Here is a 24,936-nt window from a genome sequence, read left to right on the forward strand (position 1 = left end):
AAAGAAAAATATAACAGGTGCATAAGATAGCGATGAGTGTTTGTTACAGCGCTCCTTGCACCCGTGTTCCATACAGAACGGTGCAAAACCCAAACTACGGTCAGATTTTTATGATTTATATTATTTTTTATTAGATCACGCATTTTTCACAAAAACTTACTTTACCAAGCAATTACAGATAAATTATCGTTGTACACAAAGGAACAACAAACCAAAAAAAGCCGATTCGGCACAATTTGATAGTCGGACAAGACCCTTCAGGTCAAGCCTGCCCAACTCTGTTCCTGGAGATCTGTACCCTAACAAAGCTCACTTTATTCAATGGCTAGAGATGTTTTCAGCTGCTAATTAGCATAATCAGTTGTGCCAAATTAGGGTTGAAATGAAAACCTACAGGACCTATGGCAGATCCCCAGGAACAGGGTTGGGTAGCTCTGCTTCAGATATTCAAATACCTGAATCAATTTCATAACGAAGACAGAAGACTGAACTGTAAACTATCACATTTTGCAGGTAAGTAGTTGTTAGTGGTTTTACCAGAAAATGACCAGATTCTATGAAAAAAGGTGAGGTGATAAATTTAGATCTGAGCGAGAAGATGACAAATTACATATGATCTCAAAAGAAGAAGGGCAAGCAAAAAAAATATGTGGCAAATACACCCTTCAGGCATCAGTTAATTTGGAGCGTGGGGATGAACAGACCTTTAAAATACTAATAAGAGATGTGCACATAGCTACAGACCTAGAAACCTTTGCTGTTAGTCAAATGACTTTTCCTCTATCTCACAGAAACGATGGCATTGACATACACCGAAGCAAACCTTTGCCTCAAATAAAATTTTCAGTTTTCAGTAGAGGAAGATGGATGGAATTCACTGATGAAAATGATGGAAGTTTAAGATGTTTTGTGCAGCCACAGAACAAAACTGGCCACCACCAGGAGAGGCAGTTACACAGAAACGTGCCGTAACTGCCACCAGCAAATGTTTTGCTATTTAAATGAGCCTGTAAGATTCAGAGAGATATGCACACAGAAACCATGGGCGGCACTACAATAAGTCCATTAAGCAATGCTTTGCAAAAACAGCAACCGACAAAAGTCCAAGACAAAATTAAGGCTACTGTATTTGAACAAGGACCTTATTTAATGAGTGTGAGTACTTGAGTATAATCAATTGGGAGAGGGAAAGACTGAGAGAATGATTTGTTAAGGCAAGGCTTTGGAAGAAGGATAGACGGAATACAGGGAGATGTAAACAGCTACAAAATAACTCCCCCAGGCAGTTACGTGGCCAAATATTCCATTTATGCTTTTGACAGTCCACCGATCATTTGCACTCCTCTCTCATGGAGCTAACTGGTGAGATTTGCCGTCAATCCCCTACTCAGGGTCCTTTACATAATTTAATGTATTCCAATTACATTTTTCGTTTTTCCGTTAACAGTTCTATCAGTGTCTATGCCTAACTTGTGGCCTACATACATCTACACATGAATCCCTGTTCCTCATACCTTTCCAAGTACAAAAACACTCCCTTCCTTGCCAGGCTTTAGATGACACCTCCCCCCACACACACCACACCTTAACTTAACAAAGTACAGAAATCTCCCCCTCTCTCTCTCTGAACTCAAATGGCCTCCATCTTAGTATAAGAAATCTTCCTTCTCCACCGCTCCTCCACATCTATTTTTACAAATACAAAAAAACTACCCTTCAAGCTCTTTCTCCTGTCTCTCTCCCCTCCACCTCTTTCCAGAGACCATCTCCACAAGTTCTCTTCTCTTGCGTTCCTGCCCGTCAGCTCAAACCCCACCCTCCTCCCTCCGCTCCGAATCTACCAGAAGTCCCGGCGGTGGTACGCGTCGGGGTCGCAGTACTTGGTGACCACGACCCTGTTGGCAAACTTCCTGCCTGTCAGCCCCTGCATGGCCTTCTGGGAGTCAAACACCGACATGAACTCCACAAAGATCTGCGGGAAGGAGAGAGAGCGAACAGGGGTCATTTGCAGCCAAAAAATGTATATAACAGAACCCCTGAGTCCAGTGAATATAGCCAGTAGACTAAAGATGTCATGGTCATGTTTATGCATTTGTAAATGAAGAGTGAAGAGGTTTCTCACACTAGAAAAGCTGGCCGCTTGTTCCATACTGAGACACAGAAAGATAAATCCACTCTGGATCCTTCAATGACACTTCCTTGAGGCTGAAGGGGACTATAAGGGGACTGCCTGTATTGACAGTAGAAGAAGCAGCAGCACACAGAGCCCATCTTGTGAGTCTCACCTTGCCGGTGCCGGGGACCTCCAGGCCGTCGACGGGACGGGGGATCTCGATGCTCTTCACCTGTCCGTACTTGCTGCACTCCTCCCGCACGTCCTCCACGATCTCCTCGTACTCCTCGTCGTCCAGCAGCTCCTCGGGTGCCACCATGTTCATGAGGCAGAGCACCTCGGTGGGCAGGCCGCCCATCTGCACCACAGAGCTGTTCATCAGCCCCGGCACCTGCAGCGTCACCGGCGTCTGGTTTATACTGGTCTGAATGGGTAGAAGTGATGGAGGGAGAGAGGAGATGGGTATTGAAGAGAGGTTACAGGCTTTAACCCTGTAATCCTGAAGAGTAGGTTTTTTTTGGGAATGTTGTTCTAGAACTCCATTGCTTTCAATTACCAGTAGTGACTGTTACATCAGCATTAGAACATTTAGTTCTAATCACATATTTGTGATCGCACAAAGGCCTAAAAAGGGTTAAAGAGTTAAAATCCATTTCAGTGGCTGTGAACTACAATGCCCATGGTGCACATTTGTAGTCACCAGGGCCTGATTTATACCTGTCTGTACAGGGGGGTGTGGGCAAAGTGTGCCATAAAGGTTTTAAAACAGTTGGACTATGGAACTACAATATCCATGGGGTATCTTCAACTTCAGTGTATAATATGTTGCTCATACACTTGTGGAGGAAAGGTTATAACACCAGAAATAGATATTAGCCTTACAGAAATGGAGACATTTTGTGGTCATGTTTGTGTATTTGTGAGAACCAAGCAACTATTGGCTATGTAAGACCTCGCAATAATCCACCAGAAGAAAAATAAGACTAGAAATACCGCCTCGTAGTTGTATGCCTCTGCCTTTGACAACCAAAATGTAATCAGTTCATCCTTGAGTCCAAGTGGACGTGTGTGCCAAATGTGAAGAAATTCCCTCAAGGCAAAAACGTGTTTTGTGAGGTCACAGTGACCTTGACCTTTGACCACCAAAACCTAATCGGTTCAACCTTGAGTCCAATTGGACATTTGTGCCAAATTTGAAGGAATTCCCTCAAGGCGTTCCTGAGATATCGCCTTCACGAGAATCGGGACAGATGGACGGACGGACAACCCGAAAACATAATGCCTCCGGCCACGGCTGTGCCGTCGCGGAGGCATAAAAACTTAAAAATGATTAGTTGAAAAAATAAGCATGTATTGTATATTTAGAGGAGGAGAAAACTATATTGAAAAAATTACTCGGTAAAATTGAGGAGTTGCATAACTATGAGCTCCCCTCATGGCAGTCTGGCAGACACGTGGGCAGACACATCAGATGCCTCTCTTTACTAGAGCCATTGTTGCCTCTCTTGTCCCCCTCCCCCTTACAGAGCAGTTTTCCTGGCCTCCAACTAGCCCCCTCCCTCCACCCTCACCAGGTCACCACTCCTGGCCCCTTCAATCACCACAGCCATTCCTGGCACTGTGCAGCATTCCTGACTCCCCCCCCCCCCCTTTTACCAGAGCAGCGTTCTTCGCTCCCACGCTGGCCCTCTGCACCAGGAGCTTCTTGTCACCCAGCTGCATTCCGTTGAGCCCGGCAATGGCCTGTGGCACGAAACATATCAGAAACATGTCACAGCTGGCACTGACTGGCACGGTCATGTGTGTGCTCTTTTCAATGCCAGCTTGCTGTTGAAATGCTCGCCTCTTTTCCAAGAATGTAAACATTCAAAGCGTCAAATGGAAGCATATATTTCTTAATACAGGAACAGTATGCCTCAGTCATGTTCTCCCGTATTGCAGATAGTGCGTCTATACGTACAAGCAATCCTCAAACTCACAACAGGGTTCATACACTTTTTCACCAATGATTTTCAATGACTTTTCCATGACTTCTCCACAACCTTTAACTGAATTTCCATGACCAAAACAAATGACTTTATCTCAGCGGGACGATTTAAAATTATTTATTGTAACACTAAGTAAAATTAGGTCTGCATCTGAAACATATGGTGCCTCTCTAAAACAAATAAACACCAGATAGACACACTTAGATACATTCTCTCATATTTTAATTCGAATAGTTTAACATTTTTGTCAATGTCTCAAACAAGGCTCGAAATTGCTCCCGAAATTTAATCTGTGCGACCTTGAAATATAATTGGGAGCATTTGTGCGAGTGCAAACAATTGTTCTGGTGCGACCTTTTTTTTTTTTCTTTTTCTTTTTCCAGTCGAACGTCTCTTTCTCTGTACATTCACTAGTTAGTACACTCAGTATGTGCCTTGTGAGCTGACGGTGACCCTTCTAACCAATCGTGAGCTTGACATTCTTACCTTTAATGCTGATTTTAAATAGGTTAATATTAGCCTTCAATCACTCCCTTTCGCTGCACTCCACTGTCACGCGACAAAGAGAGCTAACGCGTTAACTAATGTTACCTGAAGACAAAAGTTTATGTTCAATTTATTAGCGTTATCGAAAGCTGAAAAGTTGAAGCGGACGTTTTGTGTAGCGACCCGGCTGAAACAGCTAATTTCTCCTATGCAGTTTACTGTCGGTTGATTTAATTAGCGGTATTAATGTGACGAGAAGCGCTTTGTCGTTTGAATGCATAACATGCAATTTCTTGAAGAGTCGGCACATTTTAGGCGTGACAGTTTAACTGTTACTTGTAAACCGTACTGTTATATTGTCGTTTTTTATCAATAAAAAATCTATTGCATATATTGTTGGTGCTCCTTACATTTCGGTGGGTGCTCCTAAGTTTTTGAAGTTGGGAGCACCAGTGCTACCAAGTAAAAAAGTTAATTTCGAGCCCTGATATATTATTGAAGCTGCACTCCCCTGGCATATTGTCGGCACAGTAGGGCCTACGTTTACTAACTGCTACATCAGCAGAGGCGTGCCTGTAAACAGACTGAGCAGGACCGAATTAACTTCTCACACCACCAGAATACCGCGAATGTTACGAGCCAATTTACGTTTTATTGGCCTACTATACAAACTATTTTTATGATTGGATTAATTAGTAATTATATTTGATGCAACTTTAGCTATATTTCCATTACTTTTCAAAAACTTTTCAAAAAATATTATTTTACATAACTTTTCCAAGGCCTGGAATTTGCATTTTAAATTTCAATGACTTTTCCAGGTTTTTCATGACCGTACGAACCCTGTCACAAAATGGCCAGCTGTCGTTTCTGCTGGGGCAGATGAAACACTAGGGAGTAATAAAGGCACAGAGTGCAGGATATAATGGGACAACTGGGTACAATATCAATGCATTAATTACCTGATCGTTCAAATTGACGTCGACATATTCACAGAAGGCGTAGCCTTTCGAGAGCCCTGTGGCGCTGTCTTTCACAAGGTTAAATGCTTTCAGAGGACCAAAGGATGTGAGCAGCTCTTTTACCTGGAAGAAGAAGCACATGAAGGATTGAGGAGAAAGACAATATCAACATGATGTTGTGTACTAACAGGAATGTGGATTATATAACATAATCACATCACTTTTTTTTAAAAGGTAAAGTTATAGGAGTGCTTACCTTTAATGTCAAATGCTGCAGCGACATTTATGGACATAAATCTGTCAGGGTTGGGGTCAACTCCAGTGACTCAATTCCAATTTAATTCCTTATCCCTATCCTACCAATTCAGTTCATTTTCCAAAACAATGCGCTTAATTCCTTTTCAAGTCCAAATTCAGATCAATTCGACAAACTCAATTCCAGTTCAATATTCCTCCCACGCAAAATCCTTCAAAACAATCATCTCCTTAAATCAAATCAAATCAAATTGCCTTAATTCAATATACACCAGAGTCTGGGTGAATTCTATTTGATCATTTCAGGAAATGAACTGAAATTCAAGTCGTTCATTGGAAAATACTCATAGCACACTGTGGCTATTTTAAATTCATTAAACACAATTCAATTTATTACCTAAACTCAGTCAACCCTGATTCGCAGTTTCTTAACTTACCTCCTGAAATTGTTCGCTTTCTGAGGGATACCTACATCCATGCATTTATTTAATTCTAGAGAAAAACTTTTTAAAATCCATTGTATTTCCAGTGATATAGTAGATAGTTTGTTTTACATCACACATTTTTATGTCTGATATCTGGTTGATAACTGGTCTAAGCAAATGCATGTAGACACCAATAAAATTGATACAAAGTACCCGCATAACACTAAAAGAACAACAGATCAAAAAGTCTAATACAAAGAGCTTTCTATGAACTGAAACATCTTGTAAAATTTAAGAGATACTGACAATTCTAAACTAAAATTAAAGTTCAAAATGATAAATTCCAAGTAAATTCCAATTCCACAGCAAAGCATTTACAACTCCAGTTCCAATTCAAAGAATATTAATTCAAATTCATGAATTGGAATTATAAGAATCCTAAAGCATTCAAATTTGAATTGATCAAACTGGTTAAGATCTGAATTGGAATTGTCCCCCGACTTCAATTTAAACTGAACTGACCCCAACACTGAAATGTATATTAACCGGCCACGTGCCCATGCATATTGTTGCTAGTGACTCTTGGCGCATAGGGAAGCCAGCAGACTGAAATACATCTTTACTTTTTTGTTATGTTCTGTTTGCCTATACATGTGCAGGTCAGAAGGGTCCAGTTACTTCGGGCACCTTTGCCTCCAGCCTCATTACTGAAGTTCGTCCAGCTACACACACCCGCAGTCGTCCCTGCCGTCTTTGTCTTACAGAGAGCTACACTGTAAACCCATTGAAACAATCACAAAATTAAGAAAGGCACTGTATTTCTTTTGACACACTAATCAAATTAAATGATTTTGAGAATATAGGCCTACAGACTAAACTCTGAAGCGATTCGGCCAATTATGGCATTGAGCCAGCAACCAGGTTACAGTTCATTAAATGGATATTTCACTTTGGTAAAACAGAAGTAATTTTGTGGAGCTTACCCCATAGTACTTGTACAGAGTGAATACTAGTAACATCAGCTGTTCCTGATGACCGTTAACGGCCTTGCCATTCCTCCCGGTTGTCTGGATCCCAATTCACTCCCATTCATTTTTAGGACCTCGACAAAATAAACAGTTTTAATGCACACACTAACTACGGAGGAAAAAGTGTACTAACATCATACATTTTCTCTTCTCTTTTTTTTTATACAACTGATCTATTATCAACATATTGCCTTATCAAATAAAAAGAAGATCCGGAAAAAGTTTTGTTATGTTAACTAAGCAATGTATCTTTGCGCACTATCACATCAGTCACATGTGTGCGTGCATTAATACCATTCGTGCAAGCCCCCTAGTGGCCAGGACGCCGGCGACCAGAGATTGCTCAACTCAGACATTCAGTGTTCCTGCAACCAAACTATGAATGGAGACAACAACCCCTGTATTCTAGCTTTATTGGTAGATGATACACAACAACAAGTGCCACCATTGTCATGTAGTTCGTCCACTTAAAAAGCACCCCCTCCCTGCAGTCTCATCTGCAACTACAGTATACCCCCCAGATATGTCACACTGGACAATAACATCTATCTGGGAGTTCATAAAAATATTTTTTCACCACCAAAATTCATACTCCATCAGAAGAACAAGATAAAGCCAACAATAGCTCGACGGCATGCCAATACAGCGGTTAGCGGTAGCGAAATAAACAACAGGAAGTCTTGTGTGATATCACACCATTCTACTATCAATATCTCCACCTAAATTACATTACAGGCATTTGGCAGACGCTCTTATCCAGAGCTTATGGCATAAATATACAATCTTACCATTGGTTTTACACATCAAGAAGCAGTGGTTCTTTATTGCCTTGAACTATTTGTCTGAGAAATAAACACGCAAAGAAAGCGGGGATAGGCATTTACATCGGCTGTGTGTAAAACCCAACTTACCTTTTATGCCGCTGTAACTCAGTATAAGCTTTCCACTGGTGTATGACATGTTTCATTGGAAGTTTATAACAATTGAGAGCCCAGCACAAACAGCAAGAATGGTAGGTCCAGCACAAAGTTGCAGTCAACCGTAACGTTACGTAGTACTATACAAGGATTTGTTGAGGCGTAATCTTCTTTGGTTTTTGGACGATTTTACTAATTTTGCCAACTCATCAGCATGACTAAAGCAAATTCTTGCCATGCTGACATAGAGTAGGAGTAGGTCAGAGGAGGAGGAAGCATGAAGTCTAGCGAGGATACATATGTACATAGCAAAGATGTACATATTACTGCTAGCAGAATTTCTATTATTTACATTGTGGCATATTTGATATTGTCATATTCATTGGTCATAAGAGACAACTGCTAGTCTTTTCTAATAATGCCCAGCACATTTGAATATGGGGCTAACTAATAGGCCTAGCTGTTAGTATAAGGGCAGTGTTAGCACAGTGGCTCGTAGTGGAACTTTGTGTTGTTCAAGAGGTTTGCACCATTCTCTAATGCGAGCAAGTGTAAGCGTTCATAGGTGCCTCAGTCCTGAGTTATGTTTGATGCACCAGTTTACCGCGAAGCTAGAACATCGTCAACATTTTGAAGGAGGAATATAATTAGTATTAGATCGCACATGAAGGTAATCAGGTGAGCTGGAAAAATGATCTGCCCATCAAGTAAGTTAGCTGGCATACTTATCTGTCTATATTGAGGGAAACATATCTGAGTAATTTCATAACTGCACCATGCAGTGAGGAAAAAGTGAATTAAACGTGGACAATTAAAACAGATTAACTTGTAATTTCACTGCTTTATAGGAGTCAAACATTAGACCATCACACAGAGTACAATATTTTTAAAAAATTTTCTCTTATGCCTGAGTTTGTTTGTCACCAGCAGGAGTCGCAAAATAAGCTATAAAATGAGCTCAGTGTCCCAGAAATTCTGTGTACGCCAACTACAGATTATTTACAGAGTACGTACCTTATCATGCCTTTTTTTCATAAATACCGATCTCTGCATAGAAAATTGCTCAGCACCCTTTTTATGAGTATGCACCCTTCATAAGTGCGCCACCTGCTATTACACTTAGTTTTGCGTATTTTCTTTTATTTATACAATAACGCATCAAGCCACTCGGCATAAATACAACGATTCAATGAAAACGAGTACAGAAGGGCGGGGGGCAGGGAATCTAAAAAAAAAAATGTTTTTTTTTGTTTTTTAATAATTTCTTTCCTGTGGTACAATTTACAAAAGCTCCACATGCCACCAGTCTTGCTAAAATGTAAAAATGGGTTGTTTCAGAAGATTTTAGCAAACATACTATATTTACGTCCTGACGGGACATGCGGAGTTCAGACAAGCTCTAATGCAGTATGAGAGCTTATAAATACTTTAAATCAGTATGATTTATTCCTTTTATCATAATCTTTTTATTTGTAACATAGGCTAACTTAAATTTCATGGCACCCCTGGAGCGATCTCTCAGCACTCCAGGGTGCCGTGACACCCACTTTGAAAAATGCTGCTGTAGAGTACAAGAAAAAAAATGAGTACATATTTAGGTATGTGTAACGCGGTGTGCCGCAATGTTTTTGCATTATTTTCCAATGTGACATCAATATTTCATTTTAAACCATAAGAGGCAAATTAATATGCTTTATAATGGACATCAAGCATTTTATTCATTTCTGGATGGGTTTTTGAACCCCTAGATATCTTAGACTCCCATACTGAAGAAAAGATAGTAAATCCCACTTGAAAATCGTGTGAAAGTGGGTAGCGAAATATATGGTTATGTTATGATTTACAGCAATGCAGAATTTAGACATTTTGGATAGATTTGGAAACACAGAGGGACACCAGGGTGCACAGCTTACTTTTGGCTTTATAGATCTTTAGTACTTCTGCATACCACCCTCAGATTTTTGCACACTTGTGGGCAAGGAGTTTATGATCCATGACATGTATACTATTTTGCCTGTTTTATATATGTGATCTCTCAGTATTTAATTTCAAACTAAAAGAGTACAACTACATTTTTGTATTTTTACCAAGATAATTGCATTTATGTTACATTATTGCTACCTAAATTAGGAATATAAACAAATAAGTATACTAAAATATAAATATAAACTAATAATAAGTTAGTACTGTAAATGACACTGGAGTTACTTAAATAAAACACCCCTAAAATGTACCAGAAGTGGCCAGATTTGGAATCTGCATAAAGGGGTTAAAATAATCAACTTATGGTTTGTTGCATTTCTATGCAGTAGCCAATTTGAAAATAGTTATTCGATGTATAGCTAAACATGAAAACAGCTTATCAGCTCAAAAAAACAGGAACCATTTGACGTGAGTACTCTCTTTTATCAAATTATTATCTTCCATTGTGAGCTGGACAACCGGGAGAAACGGGGACACCGTTAACATTCAGCAGGGACAGCTGATGTTGCTAGTATTCAGTCTATGCAAATACAATAGGGTAAAGCTCCACAAAAGTACTTGTGTTATACCAAAGTGAAATAACCCTTTAAGCTCAGCAGGGCTGTGTCGTTTTATGGTCTGACCACAGGTTAAGCTGACCATCTGAGGTTAAGATGACCATAGTGATGATGGCCAATAAAAAGCAGAAAGACAACTAAAAATGGAATGGACGCCCCTTTTCACATTGCGTTTGCCATACAGAATCAGAGCCTGGGACTGACCTGGTCATCGTTAAGATAATTAGGTAGGCCACCGATGAAGAGCTTGTGAGCCGAGTCTGGCACCACTGTGGACACCACACCTACACAAAGGGAGTGAGAGGGGTAATGCAGCACACACGAGCAAACTAAACTAAACGGCGGAACAGAGTGTTACAGTGATAACGTCTTTTTGTAGGCCAACCTGGAAGTTTCTTCCGCGAAAGGTTTCCTCTGCAGATTTACAATGCTTTTTTCCCCATAGGGATTTTGGATTCTGTGGTGAACGTATGCCTAAAACGTTTTGTTCTAAGAGATAAATTACACCCATTGACATCTCAACCGTGAATTCGAAGCAGTTATGTGCTTTAAAAAAGTAAGCTGTGAACAAGTTGCTATATTGAAACTACAACAGGTGTTGCATGCAGGCGGGCTAGTATGGCAACTAGAGTGGCGGTTGCCATAATATGACCATTGTTGTAGTTTCAATATAGCAACTTGTTAGCAACTTACATTTTAAAAGCACAAACCACTTCAAAATCCACAGTTGAGATATTAATGGGTGTAATTTTTCTTGTAGAACAAAACACAAAACTCTCTAAGGTTTACGTTCACCACAGACCTTATTTACGGCAGAAAACGAAATCCCTATAGGGAAAAAAACATTGTCTGACGAGGGAACCCATGACTAAAAAATGCAATCTTACTTCCAGGTTTTAGGACTACAAACTGTAACACTCTATACTATGGCACTGCAACTAGATCCATTCAAGCAACTTTACTTTAAGATTGATCCACTCAAATTTGATAAAAATAGGATATGGAGTATAAAAATTCAATTATAATGCTGAGCTAAATACTGAGGGAACATTTCACATTTGGATTACCACAACTACAGAACTGCTCAGCTAACACCAACATCCAGGGCAAATTACAGGGCCTTCACAAGATCATTTTAACAGCTGAAAAATTAGAGAAGCAATTCAGGCCATGTACTTTGCTTTGGAGTATAAAAGCAGTTCCCCATCGGGGATTTGGTCACAGAATTTTCTAGTTCCCCAACCAGACCATGTTTCCTTATATATATTTTTTTGTCTCATCTCAAATTCAAATGTGCAGTTTTTAAATCAAATAGAACATCTTGTCAAGTAAGACATAATACAGTGCAGTTTTGTAATTCAAGCGGTCCCTTGTCCATTGCACAGAATGATCTCTCCCACACTCTCAAAATACCAATAAACCCTTTCTAAACCAATTAAGCAGTGAGTGGGTGCCTAAAACCAAGGAATATAAAACACCATTCATTAACTAGCGAAGTCACATTTTTAAAATATTAATGCAGTCACAAAATGGTGAATTAGTATTATTTTTTTCTGACTCACACAAGCTGTCAAAATGTTAATAAAATGGCTGTACAATTGCACATCTTTACAAAACTCATACACAAACCTTTCTCGAGAGCTGTGTGGAAACATGGAGGAAACAAGGGGGAGAATTGTGTCACAGACGGTAGATGCAAAATGCAGGTAGATTTGTAGCATACTTTACAACACCAACGTACATACCTGGTACATAGACGCTGGGGTTCTCGCTCATGCCGGGCAGGGGCTGGTAGTCGTGCGGACGGCGGATCTTCAGGCTCTGTCCCTGGAAGATGATCCCATCGAAGGCCATCGCCTGGGTGGTCTCATCGACCGAGCGAAACTGAGGGAGGGAGACAGAGTAAATCCTACGGCACTGTAAGAGAGTTCCTCTCGCAAGCAAAACATTGCGACACTGGCTCAATTCCATACATTAAAGGCTTCAAAACTTTCAACGACTGTCTACAACTACGGATTTGCACACAGATTTGTAAACCGTGCCCTCGAATTACGAATCCTAGTTCGGGGGCACGGTTTACAAATCTGTGTGCATGGATTCGTAATTTGAGGGCACGGTTTACAAATCCGTGGGCATGGATTCGTAATTTGAGGGCAGGGATTATGAATCCGTTTATAAACCGTGCCCACAGATTTCTAAACCGAGAGTACAGATTTACACATGGGTCTTTTTTTTTTTTTCTCAGCTGACCCCAGGGGGGCTCTGTATACAACTGACCCTTATATTTTGCCCTTTTCACTTCCAAGCTAATACAGCTGTACTTGTATAAGGTGAGCTCTGTCTGACTGTCGTGGTGTTATGGTTCTTTCCCGAGTCTGGCCGTGTGGTTGAAAAGGATTGAAAAGGCTTATTAAAGGGTAAGCATAAGCTATTATTAAAAAATTAAAATACACCAGTGATCAATTTGTCAAATTTGAAGCCATACTAACAACAATTTCAGCTTAATTTAACAAAAAAACCTCTAGACTAAAATGAAGTGACCTAATATCTTCAGGGGATGCCATTATGTGGTGCTTACCCTTTAAACCAGGCCATTGGATGGACAAAATAAACACACACAGAGGCAAACCTCAAGAAAGGCAAAGTTTTTGTCCTGGTTGATCTGCACTGCAAGGACGGGGTTTCCAGGGGCCTGCGTGAGACCTCCCAGGCGCATCTGCGCATTGAAGAAGTCCATCATGGATTCCTGAGGATACATGGACACATACACAGCATTATGGCAAGCTTTGTTATACCAACCATCAATCACAAAATCAGCTAATAGCCACCCCCCAAATCTATGCACTTTAGTTAGCACATGTGCTAGGTTTACATGTGAAAGATTCAGGGTACAATTACATGTGCAAGTGTTACAACATCAGCACACACAGTGGGGAAAAGGATTCCTCACATCAGTCAGTATCATTAGAAAAGCCTTTTTCCACCATCTTGTTTTCATACCCGTTTGCTTTTGTTAGCTCAGGAAGCCCTAGTTCCACCCCGCACCCACCTCAGTGATGCCAAAGGGGATGTTGCCAACGTAGAGCCTTCGAGCCTGCCGGGTCATCTGGCTGCCCACCACAGGCACTGGAGTGGGCGTGGCCGCCAAACCATCGGGGGTCATTGTTGGCAGTAGCGCGGTAGCCGGTATCTGCCCAGCGGCTGTTTACGGGACGGAGAGACTGTCAGTCGGGTCGACACGCAGTCAGAAAAACGAGACAGCAAGCGGGCAAGATGCTCGGGGCGCTCACCCTGCATGGCCTTGTACTGCATGGGCGTGATGTGCTCAAAGCCAGGGGGCGGTACATCCCAGTACTTCCTCACCTTCTTCTTCTTCTCACGGTGTGGGGAGTGACTACTGAAATAGGCCGGAGTGGGCCAATGAGAAACGAGTTTGCACAAGTGAAAGAAAGAATCTGCAGTGAATATTAGAAATGGCTCTGTAACAGCATTTCCGGCAGATTGATTTTGATTTCCATTTTGAAGTCCATACACAATGGTAAGATATTTTTTTCCTTTTTATCCAAAAATCACCATCAAGGCCCCATTCGTATGCTTCGTTCCCTTAAGTCGGTTTCTGGTAGTTGGTGCTGGTGTTGATGGTTTAATAAACATGAGCCCTGCAGAAGAGGGTAGAAATAAACTGCCTGTTGCAGTGTGAAAGTTACCAACACCTCTAATTGGAGAAGAAATTAGGCCCAGTCAGACCCTTGTGTGAATGTTGGCCAGAGGCAAAAGCTACCGTACCACAGGGATATTCGGTGTAAAGGGGGCTTATGCATGTGGCACGACTAGCAATGCACGCCTTGTCTGCAGAGCAGATGCATTACCTGCGTCTCTGTCTGTGGTCCTTACTGTCGCTGCGTCGATCTCGGCTCCTCCTCTCTCTGCTCCTCCTCTTCCTCTCACGGCTGCGACTGCGGGACGGGGTGCGGCGGCGATGGTGGCGGTTCTCCTTGTCCCGCTCTGGGGGGCATGACAGGGAATTAGAGGGGTGCACAACTTGAGGAATAACTGCTCTTTGTTAGCTGTAAGAGTTTAGGATTTTGACATGACCCTTACACTACCGGTCAAAAGTTTTAGTACTACCACAATTTTACAGATAAAAAATAAACACCTTTAATTGTACAAAAATACCATTTAAATCTTAATCAAAATAGCCATGTTTTGCAGTAATACCTACTGACCATATTAATGCCATATGATTTGGAAAGTCAACACCAATAGTGCTGTAGAAGTTTCCACAGATGTGCTGCACTTGTGGGTTGCTTCTCCTTGACCTTTCTGTCCAATTCATCCCAAACTAGCTTGATTTACCTCACATGTTGGAAAATGGAAAGAATTTGTTTGCTCACCTGCTTATTTAGACAAATACAACTCTAAAACTGCAAAATTTAGGTCACTACCCTGTGAAGTAAAAAACCATTTTTAACTTCTGACTATTCACTTCTTACCTTGCACCATTTGAGGTCATTTATAACAACTAAACCGCTTAAACTGAACTAAAAACAGAGTACTAAAACTCCTGACCAACTGTGTACATACAAATCTCAACAAAAACATTTTCAACGTACAAAAATTCTCACACATTAATTAATTAATTAATTAATTAATTAATTAATTAATTAATTAAACAAACCTAACTAAAAAGAACTCTTGTTAAAAATACTGATATGAAAAATCAGGCCAATCTACAACAAACAATATTAGTTATTTTAGCTCACACAAATTAAACAAGCTCTATTCCAAAGCAATGCTACCCAATGTTTCCTAAATTATTTAATGTAACTTGGCCCTGTATTTTTTCTTCCCATCTGAAGAGAATGTGGTCACTCAAACTTTGTGTCTCAAATGAAGTTCATTTCTTTTTGTATAGTGCTTATTATAAGTAACGTATAATGATAATTCATTCATTTGAACTATATGATAATTCTTGAGGGATATGCATACACATACATAATGCGAACACACATACATTCTAGCTGAAACACATAGGCGTGGATTCAGTCATTTTACTTGGCGGGACGGCATACCTGCCATCCCAATTCTAGACAGAACAAAACCCAACCAAGCCAATTTGCCATTAACATTGATTAGACCATCGATGCCACACCGTATGGTACATGGTCACTTTCTTCAGAAATAAAAGATAAATATTAACTTCTAATCTGTCATACCCCAGACATAAAAGATAAATATTAACTTCCAATCTGTTTTTTAAAAGAAGAAGAATAGCATGCAGTGTGCGTCTCCAGGCATTGCTGCGATTTAAGACGGTGGTAGGTAGCCTACTGCACGGAAGACACATTCGTTGCTGCCCATCTGAACCCGGGCCCTGGGCACCGCGAAGTATTGATTCAATAATGTCATTCTACTTCTCATCGCAAGTTCAGCCCCATAAAGCAGGTAACGTTATTCATGTGAGCACTGTAAACATACATAACCACCACAAATAAAAAGAAACATGACGTTTCCTTCAATTGAGCCACGAAATGAAAATAACGACAACTAGACTTCAATTTACTCGTTTCAGCACCAGCCATTCTAACGTTACATTAGCATTGCTAGAATGCTTTGGCCGTTGCTATGGCCCTTCTGCTAGCTAGCTAAGCAACGCCGCAAGCCAATTAGTTAATATCACGAAAATACACGGACGGCGTTAACCAGACAGCATTTTGCCGGTTAGCCGATGTTTTTGTAACAAACTCCGATTTATATAGTTAAAGACAAGTTAATACGCTGTATCAGCCAACTAACTAACGCTATGTCTGCCCATTTTCAATGCAGTCTAGACTATGGGAACTTCAAATAGACGGTACAATATTTTAAAGCTATCTAACTAGCTATTCAGCCGGTAGTCAATTTCTCCAGCTTGATAAGAAACTATTTAGCTACTCTCACAATAGCAAAACGTAAATAGATGTTCGCTATTGCCTATCAACCGTTATGTGGCATCGAAATTAGTTATCGTTAGACTAGCTAGCTAGCTGTCATCTAGCCAGTCACAAAAGTAGCCAGTTGGGAAAACACTTGCTTCATGAGATTCTGAAAGCTAGCTTCATAACAAACCTTAGCTTGAATGCATGGTTAGTAAAATAGTTAGTGATAAACTCAGTTGTTAAATGCAATCACCTATGTTACCTTGCTTGTTCTCGGTCAACTGCCTCTCGAATTCGTCAAAATCCGACATTTTGGATTCGTGGTTGAATGGACGGTCGGCGTTGGGTATAGTGCTGCTACCAAGCAGGCAGTTTATAAGAATGTTTTAATACGAATAAATGTATGCAGGTAGCCAGCCAGCTAGCTAGTTAGCAAGCTAACCAGCCAGCAAACACCACACACCCACCAACAGAAATAATAACAAAGCCAGATAATTTATTAAGAAAACCTTATCTAGACAAATAATTTATGATTTGAGAACTGTCGCAAGCTTTCTGGAAAGCCAGCTAATGCTAGTTGGAAATTCATTGGAATTTATGTTCCGATTATTTTGTGCAGTTAATGAGATAACCTAGGCGAATTTAAATATGTGAGTAGTCTTGGTTTCGAGTTGGGCGAGATTTTTTTAACCAAGAATGAAGTGCACACAGTGGTTTGTCGCTAGTCTTCTTTCTCGTCTGGAGTCTGATGTACAGTAGGCCCCCACGATCCTGACCTGTTGTAGCAGACGCTGAAATTTGACGGAAGTTCACACAAGCTCCTTACACGGGAGTGAATAACACTGCCATCTATTGCCAGGGAAGATTGGAAGAGCTACACTTTCCTCCCAAGCGGCTGCGAGGTGGAAAGTTTGTTCAAAGTTGGGTTCTCTCATTTCAACGAGGGTACATAGCCTCACTCTGTTATGTAAACAGATGCCTTGACGTGAAAAGATCTAGAAAGTTCCCAAATTCTTAGACAGAATTTCCAATAATCTTGTTGTGCTCTCCTTGTTGTTCTTTCAGGCTTTATGTTCTGGAGCTATGGAGAATAAATGTACACTTCTCCCTATCAATCTCCCTTACTATTTTGCATTAGTGGGTATTGGGTGGATGCTGCAGCAATTGTTGGCTACCCCTTGCCACTATTCTATTGTAGTACCTTCATTTTTGTTCTGGGGTGTATCATACAAAATAATGGATGATAGCTTTTGAGAAAAGACAATATTGCATGCTCACTAGCAATTTATATATGACAATACCAACTCAGCAATTATGCAGACTCAACAAAAATACATTTGAAACGTTTCACCAGGAGATGATTTTTCATAACATTCGCTTGAAGAAATTGCACACTCACGCACACATTCGTACTGGTCACAAGAAAATATAAAGACAAACACGTACATAATGGCTTGGCCACTCTAGTCACCCTATCATGGAAAAAATAGTATCTGAATAAATTTGCATTATCAGGGTACAAATCCTAATACATTTGCTGCAGTTAAAAATATGTCAAAAACTTCTACTGATGATGTTATGGGTGTGCTACATCAGTACAGTAATTTTTCAGGATATTAAATTAATTTGGGTAAATCTCAGGTGCTGCATCTGAACCCTTCCCCTAGTCCTACCCCAAGGTCCCTTTTCCAATAAGCCAATGCAGGGTTTTGATATTTGGATGTTTTTATCACGCCTACATCTGGGACCTATTCAGAGCAAATGATCCTCCTTTGATTAAAAAAATAAACAAAACCTATCCGACTGGTCCAATCTTCCAACTTTATTTATTTTTTTGAGGAATCAATGTTGTGAATTATGGCTGAATTATCTTTTTCAAAGTCTTCCATGCTATATGATAGCACTTTTTTCAAAAGCTGAATTCATCTACATTTGGGGGAATAAAAAACAAAACAACTCAAATGTTCTGTATTGGTAAAGCTGAGGGAGCTGGGTGGGGCATCCATTCCCAACATGCAACTGTATTACTGGTCTGCCAAAATTAAACATTTGTTTAACTGGTTCCTTGATAGACATGGATCTGGTAGGTTGGTATTGAATCATCTTGCTATCCAAGATTGCTAAGTTCTTTACCGTGTATCCATAATATACAAAGGACACAATCTTTAACCGATATCTTTGGGGTATTTAACATCATTTTGCCATGTATAGATGTCAGGAAATATTTCGGTATCCCAGTAAGTTTAACACTCAGGTCTCCCACTGCTGTCAAGCCTGGCTTTGCTTTTCCAATGAATTGCATTTGGGCTTCATACATCAAACTTATTTATAGGTGACACAAATACATCTTTTCAGTTCCTTAGAAACAAATTTAACTTGCACCACAGTGACTTTTACAAGTTCGTTCAATTACTGTACGGCACGTTCTCGAGTCTCAAAGTAGGGCAGGTAAAAAAATATGCTCTGACCTCACATTAATTGAGAACCAGTTTGTATCTCCAGACATGTCTAATGTTGTGACTTCATCTTATAGCTCATTGAGCGTATCTCTTTTATGGGAAAGAGATACTGCTTTATCTTTCAGCGATCAAGACTGGCTTTTTGTTTGCAGAGGGGTTTTTTTCCAAGGTGTACCTCAATTACTGCCTTCAAGCAAAATGTAAAGTTTATCCATAAAACTTATCTTATTCCGGTTTGTCTCCACAAAATTGATTCCAACATCTCTCAGCTGCGTTTTAAGTTTAAATTTGACATTGGTACTGTAATGCATACATTGTGGCATTGTGATAAGATCGAGACCTACTGGAGAGAACTTCATGGGGTTATGATAATTGATAATTGACAAGAAATTCACAATGTCTCTAGTAGTATCTTCTGAACTGTAAAACTGGTTTGGGATTAGATTGTGATACAGAATGTGTATTGAACTGCCTTATTTACCTGGTAGAAAATGTATATTACTATTATGGTCAACCCAACAGATACCTTCTGTCAAAATGCGGTTCACACTTGCCGTTATGTGAGTCTCCTTGGAAAAGTTTACATGAAGATCCACATAGAAAAGTCTGATGAACTCTGGTGTTTTTGGGCTCCCTTGTAGAATTTTCTTGAAAATGCTGCATGACAGTTATGCCTTATGTACCTCTGTATTACAATTGACCCCCCCCCCCCCCCTCAATTTCCACCACTCCCCGCACATCTTGTTACCATCGCCCCCTCCTCTCCATTTATTCTGAGGTTACTGTATCATTGACAGGCTCATCTTCCCCACCATCTTCAGGTTCCTTTCACCTGATCTGCCATGTTCCTGACCAAAAATTTGCTATGGGAATATATTTTATTTATTGAACAGCTATACACAATGTCATGTGATCCTGATATATACTTGAAAAACGCAATAAAAAATTATAAATAGGAAAAAAAAAATATGTCAAAAAGGAAATTGATGTATACATTTTGGCAAAGATACCCTTGTTACTGAAAGATAACATGGAAATTTAAAACAAATATGATGCTAATGAAGCTAAAGAAAATGTGGCTCAACATAAATAATAAAATAGTATACAATATGATTTCAAAATATAAATAAATACTTAAAAACAAGATAAATGTTATATGCAGCAAGCACCCAGAAGCTGTTGTAAGAGCAGTGTATCTAAGTTTCAGATGCAAGGTGAGGAACAATGAAGGTATCATATGACGGCACACGGTAATTGCCTGCCTGAATTATTGTCATGTGAATAAATACATTAAGAAAACCAAGCACTTTTCTTTTGCTGCAAATGAACAGCATGCCATTTCAGAAGGGAGCTGTGGGGCTGCATGCAGCGATATACAGTATGCCCATCTCATTCACTATTACCTTGTTTTTAATATGCACAGCCTTTGTGCAGGAACATTCTTTAAAATATAAAATGTCCTCATCAGGACACTTTGAACATCTATTTTGGGCCTGGATAGACAACAAATTCAGAAGGTACCTAATTATCTACCAATTACACTGCAAAGCACAGGCAGCTTGACAGCAAATCTGTTAGCACTATTGAATATTCATGAATGTGTAGATCTGACATTTTGAAACCAGCATTGTTCTCCTCAGCAGTTCCAGAAAATGGCACACATTACCGGGGTTTGAGTAGGAGGAAGCATTGTTCATGTTCTCTTAACAGTAAATATCAAGGCCGGGCCTTGTCCAAGAAGTGTCAGTATTTCCGAGGCCTTCCAGTCATGAACAGAAAGTGCTGAATGCCTATTCTTGGCTGCTACAGTATCAAAATTATCCACATTTATAAATGTTATTTAAAATGTTGATTAAATAAAAAAATGAATTATTACTGGTAGCGAAATATGGCAAAAACAAAAAAAACAAACGCAATATCGGAAATGTGAGCATAGTTTAACACCCACTGTTTCGGTCAGGATGACTGTAGTGTAACGTAATTTTGTTTTCGTACGCATGCATTACTGAGTTCTGTTAACATATGGCCAAATGATTTCCATCACCAGCTTAGGTTTACAGAAGGCTGCCCCTTATCAGACCCCCTGAAGAAAACAGACTGTGTTTACTGTGTTGACAGGGATTCAGCAGGGTGTGATAAAGAAACAAAGTTCAGTTGCAAAATATCCTATTGGATCAGTGTTATGTAAACATTAGGTTCTCCATAATATAATGTAATCATGTTTGGTATTACTGGAAAGCCAGTGTCATGGGGAACAAGTTGGTGTCTTTGGTAGTGGGGTGCTGACTAAAGATCTTGATACCTATGGGTCAGCGCCTAACCAGATATAAAGGTTGACCCAATGTGGTATTCTTGCAGAGATAGCGCAAGCAGGATAATTGATATACTGTTATGTTATGATGGTGTCTTTATTTCATGAGTTGCAGTTTTACTTTGATCTTTGGCAATATAAGGGGAAAAGTGCAATGGTTTGAGGAGACTTGTCAACATGTCTCCTGCGCATCTTATGTGTATAGCCATTCAACTACGCACACATTTTGCACAATTGCATATTGCCATTATTAACATACTGTACAATAAATTTCATTCATTTAACCAGGCATTCCGCTTTACTTCTTACCACACCTAGCAGTTTTAAGATCCTAACATACACACAGAACTCAGGATATCTGCACCCTGTAGTCATTTGCCTATGCACTAGTGTCGTAGCAAGATACACAGTTGTATCTATGCTGGCTACACAAGCTAGATAGTCTACCAAGATAGATAGTGATCCGTACAGAGCCACACTGATGGAAACCAGCCTCCTCCTATACATAACTGTTAGCACAGAGGAGAGGTTAAAACACCATGTTGGAGTTCGATAATCAAGTTAAATGAATCCCGTTCCAGTGGCATTGGGTAAGGCTACACACGTTCCTTCGCCACTCAGATACTTCCACTGTTTGGTGTATCTGAGGGGATTCTTAAACCAGTATTATCGACAATATCACTAGCATCATTGAACCTCATTCACAAAACTTTTCTTCAGTTATCTTTTCCTTTTGTTCTTAAAAATGTTCCCATGAAAAAAACAATATGGGGTTCATGACACATGTGCAGACCTTTGTTTTTGTGCACATCCCAGGTGTATGAGATGATGAATGCTGACTGTAAATTTTATGTGCAATCTTGTTCATGTAATTAGCATAAGGAAACAGCCATCAACAAATATAGATAAGAAAAAAATGATGAATGCCGAAATGTTCGTGGAAATGTTATTACACACAGTTTACGATCAAATATGATTATACGCATGTTTTGTGAATCAGACCCATTGTCTTTATTCTCCTCCCATAAGAATAGGAATCAATTTCCGTTGTGGCCTACAGATGGAGACAAACACTCAGCTTGCACTGGGTACAGTATTCATGTGCAGGGGAAGGCACTGCCACCCTGGTCTTGGAGGGCCACATGATCAAAAAATGTGGACTTTTCTGATCCTGGAGGACTGGGGTTTAACAGTTACCCTTTATTTAACTTAATACAGACCATATGCATTCCATTTAAAACCTTTTCAGTGTTTGGCAGTAAACAAAGGCTTTCTTTCCAATTATTAAAGCAACGTAGGCTACAAATTAGACCTCCACAAGGACTCTTAAGCCCGACCCCTATTCCCTACCCACATGTAGGCTAGGAAAGACATGATCAATCAGCAAAGTTCACATTGCACAGAGGCTTACTCTGATTTTTCAGGAAATGAGGTGGGACAGAAAAGTAACCAGTGGAAAGGTAACAGAGACTCACTTGTCCAAATTTAGAGAGTGTTTATTGCTGCTAAAGTAGGCTACTTGCATAAGAGGGAGTTTCCAACATTAATCTGTAAGGAGATCATGGGGATATCCTCACGTGTGTCTGTGGGCTAGGCTCGGAAAACTTGTATGGATATAGACGCAAGCAATCTAGGAGCAAGAAAATGTCATCTCGGGGTTCCAACAGATTTGGACATTGGTTGAGGTAGAATACTGAACCGTCCAGAAGTTCAAGAAAATGTAGTCACTTCAAATCAATCGAGATTCTGCACTGTATATCTTTTATTTATTTGCATGCCTTGACCTGTAGTGAGACACAACAGATGCAATGTGAGTATCCAGAATTTACAGTGATCGTTAAGTGGACATCCTTGCACCAGCTTAACTTTTCCACATTTGGCCACCCCTGAGAGCAGTATTATATTCATCTATCTGATCATTTCAGGGTTTTATCTTAAGAAATTCTGGTGGCAGTCGATGAATAAAATGGCAGTTGGACCTTTTTTGTCTATGATCTATTTTTCCTTCGACGCATCCCCGATTCCCCTCTCCCCGTGTTTTCATAATATTTGTGTAACATGTTCCCTTAAGCCTTTCCCACCTCATCCCCCAGTCACTATTTCTATCTTCTGTAGCGTCTTACGGTTTGCCCCTCCACTCCTGATCCCCCAAAGGTCAGCGGTTGGAGATAGTTTTGGAGTCAGGCCTGGAATTATTGGCTTGAAGGCTGGGGATGGGTTGGTAATCCTATAAACACAGACTATCTGTGCATATTTATAGACAAAGAAAAATCCTCTCCTCAAAATGTTAGAATGGGGGAGTGGAAAGGGGAAAACGCAAGAAGCAGGGAGGAGGAAGACGACTGAGGCTGGGAAGAGAAAAAGAGAAGATGAAAGCGTGCAAAGAGAATGAGAGATGAGTTGGTTAGACAGGTTTGCGAGCAGCTGACGACAGGAAGCCGAACAAAGGGGCCTACAGCCGAATCTGACAACTAAGCACGAGGCCTGTCCAAAATGGCAGATGGCAGGACATGGGGCCAATGAACAAATTAGACAGAAAAACAAGAGGAGATATTTTCTTCTCCAACATGCCTTCATACACTATAATATAGACAAATATACATTCTGTAAAAAAGAAGAGAAAAACAACTGAATGACAGTTAAAAAAACATGGTATTTACAGACAAGGACCACATGCTGGAACATATAGCTATTCGCTTCACAGTTGACTAAATTGTAACATACTTTTCCTAGCAAAGTTGTTTTTTATTTTCACACAAGAAGGGGTTGTTATGTTGTGACCTGCTGTCCATGCCCCTCATTTTTCCCTGCGGTGATCTGTCACTGTTGGGATCACAGTGCTGTGGTCATCTCTCACAGTTATACAATCCTCTCACAGTTGTGATATCCTCTCTGGCAATGACATGCTCCATGGTTTCTCACAGCGATGCATTTCATTTTCACAAAGATCTTTCTCACAGTACTGTGTGCCTTTTATTGTAACACACAGTGATGCAGCTTTTCATTGTGATAAGCATTCTCGCTGACAGTGATGTGTTTCCCTCTTACAATAACGCACCAGTAATTTTAGCAATAAAGGCCAAAAATGGCTTTTTAACGGCAAACTAGTTTACTATGAAATTAATTGTAGTTTACTATGAAATAATCCATTTTATTCATAAGTAGGTTGTAAACTTTCTTATCTGAACAAAAAAAAGAATCCAGTTATATAGAACATTTTATTTGTCAATGGGATCTATTCTCTGATGTGTATAAACACTGCCAGGCATGATTCAAGCCCATTGTCACAGAATAAGATTCACTGAGGGAATGACATTCACTGAAAGAGAGAGGACCAAAACAGAGGCAGGGAAAAAAGAGGATTGTGGGTTGTATCATGCTCATATACATACATATTGTCATCGCTAGCACAGTCACGACAAAAGATATGAAGCAATAGAAGGTTAATAATACCGGGACCAGCAGATGGTGACCTGTGGCTCACGGGTCACCATCACTTAAGCTTGTTTAAGACCCTATACACGCGAGGCAGAA

The 24,936-nt window shown here is 40.1% G+C and overlaps 1 protein-coding gene across 8 annotated transcripts; it reads right to left on the bottom strand.

Moving 5' to 3' along the window:
- Window positions 1-1,130: 1,130 nt before the first annotated feature.
- Window positions 1,131-17,409, bottom strand: LOC118233809 (splicing factor U2AF 65 kDa subunit). Of its 8 annotated transcripts, none has more exons than XM_035429787.1 (12): window positions 16,886-17,408; window positions 14,584-14,719; window positions 14,005-14,108; window positions 13,764-13,915; window positions 13,344-13,460; window positions 12,460-12,598; window positions 12,344-12,355; window positions 10,919-10,998; window positions 5,550-5,672; window positions 3,770-3,856; window positions 2,286-2,537; window positions 1,131-1,972 (listed from the first exon to the last, which is right to left on the bottom strand). In XM_035429787.1, the coding sequence occupies exons 1-12, from the start codon at window positions 16,941-16,943 to the stop codon at window positions 1,838-1,840; spliced, it is 1,395 nt and encodes a 464-aa protein (XP_035285678.1). In that variant the 5' UTR covers window positions 16,944-17,408; the 3' UTR covers window positions 1,131-1,837. The 8 variants fall into 8 exon arrangements, with proteins under 8 accessions (XP_035285678.1, XP_035285677.1, XP_035285679.1 ...); XM_035429786.1 differs by having other exon boundaries at window positions 14,005-14,111; window positions 16,886-17,406; XM_035429788.1 differs by having other exon boundaries at window positions 14,005-14,111; window positions 16,895-17,405.
- Between the last annotated feature and the right edge of the window lie 7,527 nt (window positions 17,410-24,936).

The sequence above is a fragment of the Anguilla anguilla genome, chromosome 8 (genome assembly GCF_013347855.1).
Source record: "Anguilla anguilla isolate fAngAng1 chromosome 8, fAngAng1.pri, whole genome shotgun sequence".
In the NCBI taxonomy this organism is placed as follows: Eukaryota; Metazoa; Chordata; class Actinopteri; order Anguilliformes; family Anguillidae; genus Anguilla; species Anguilla anguilla.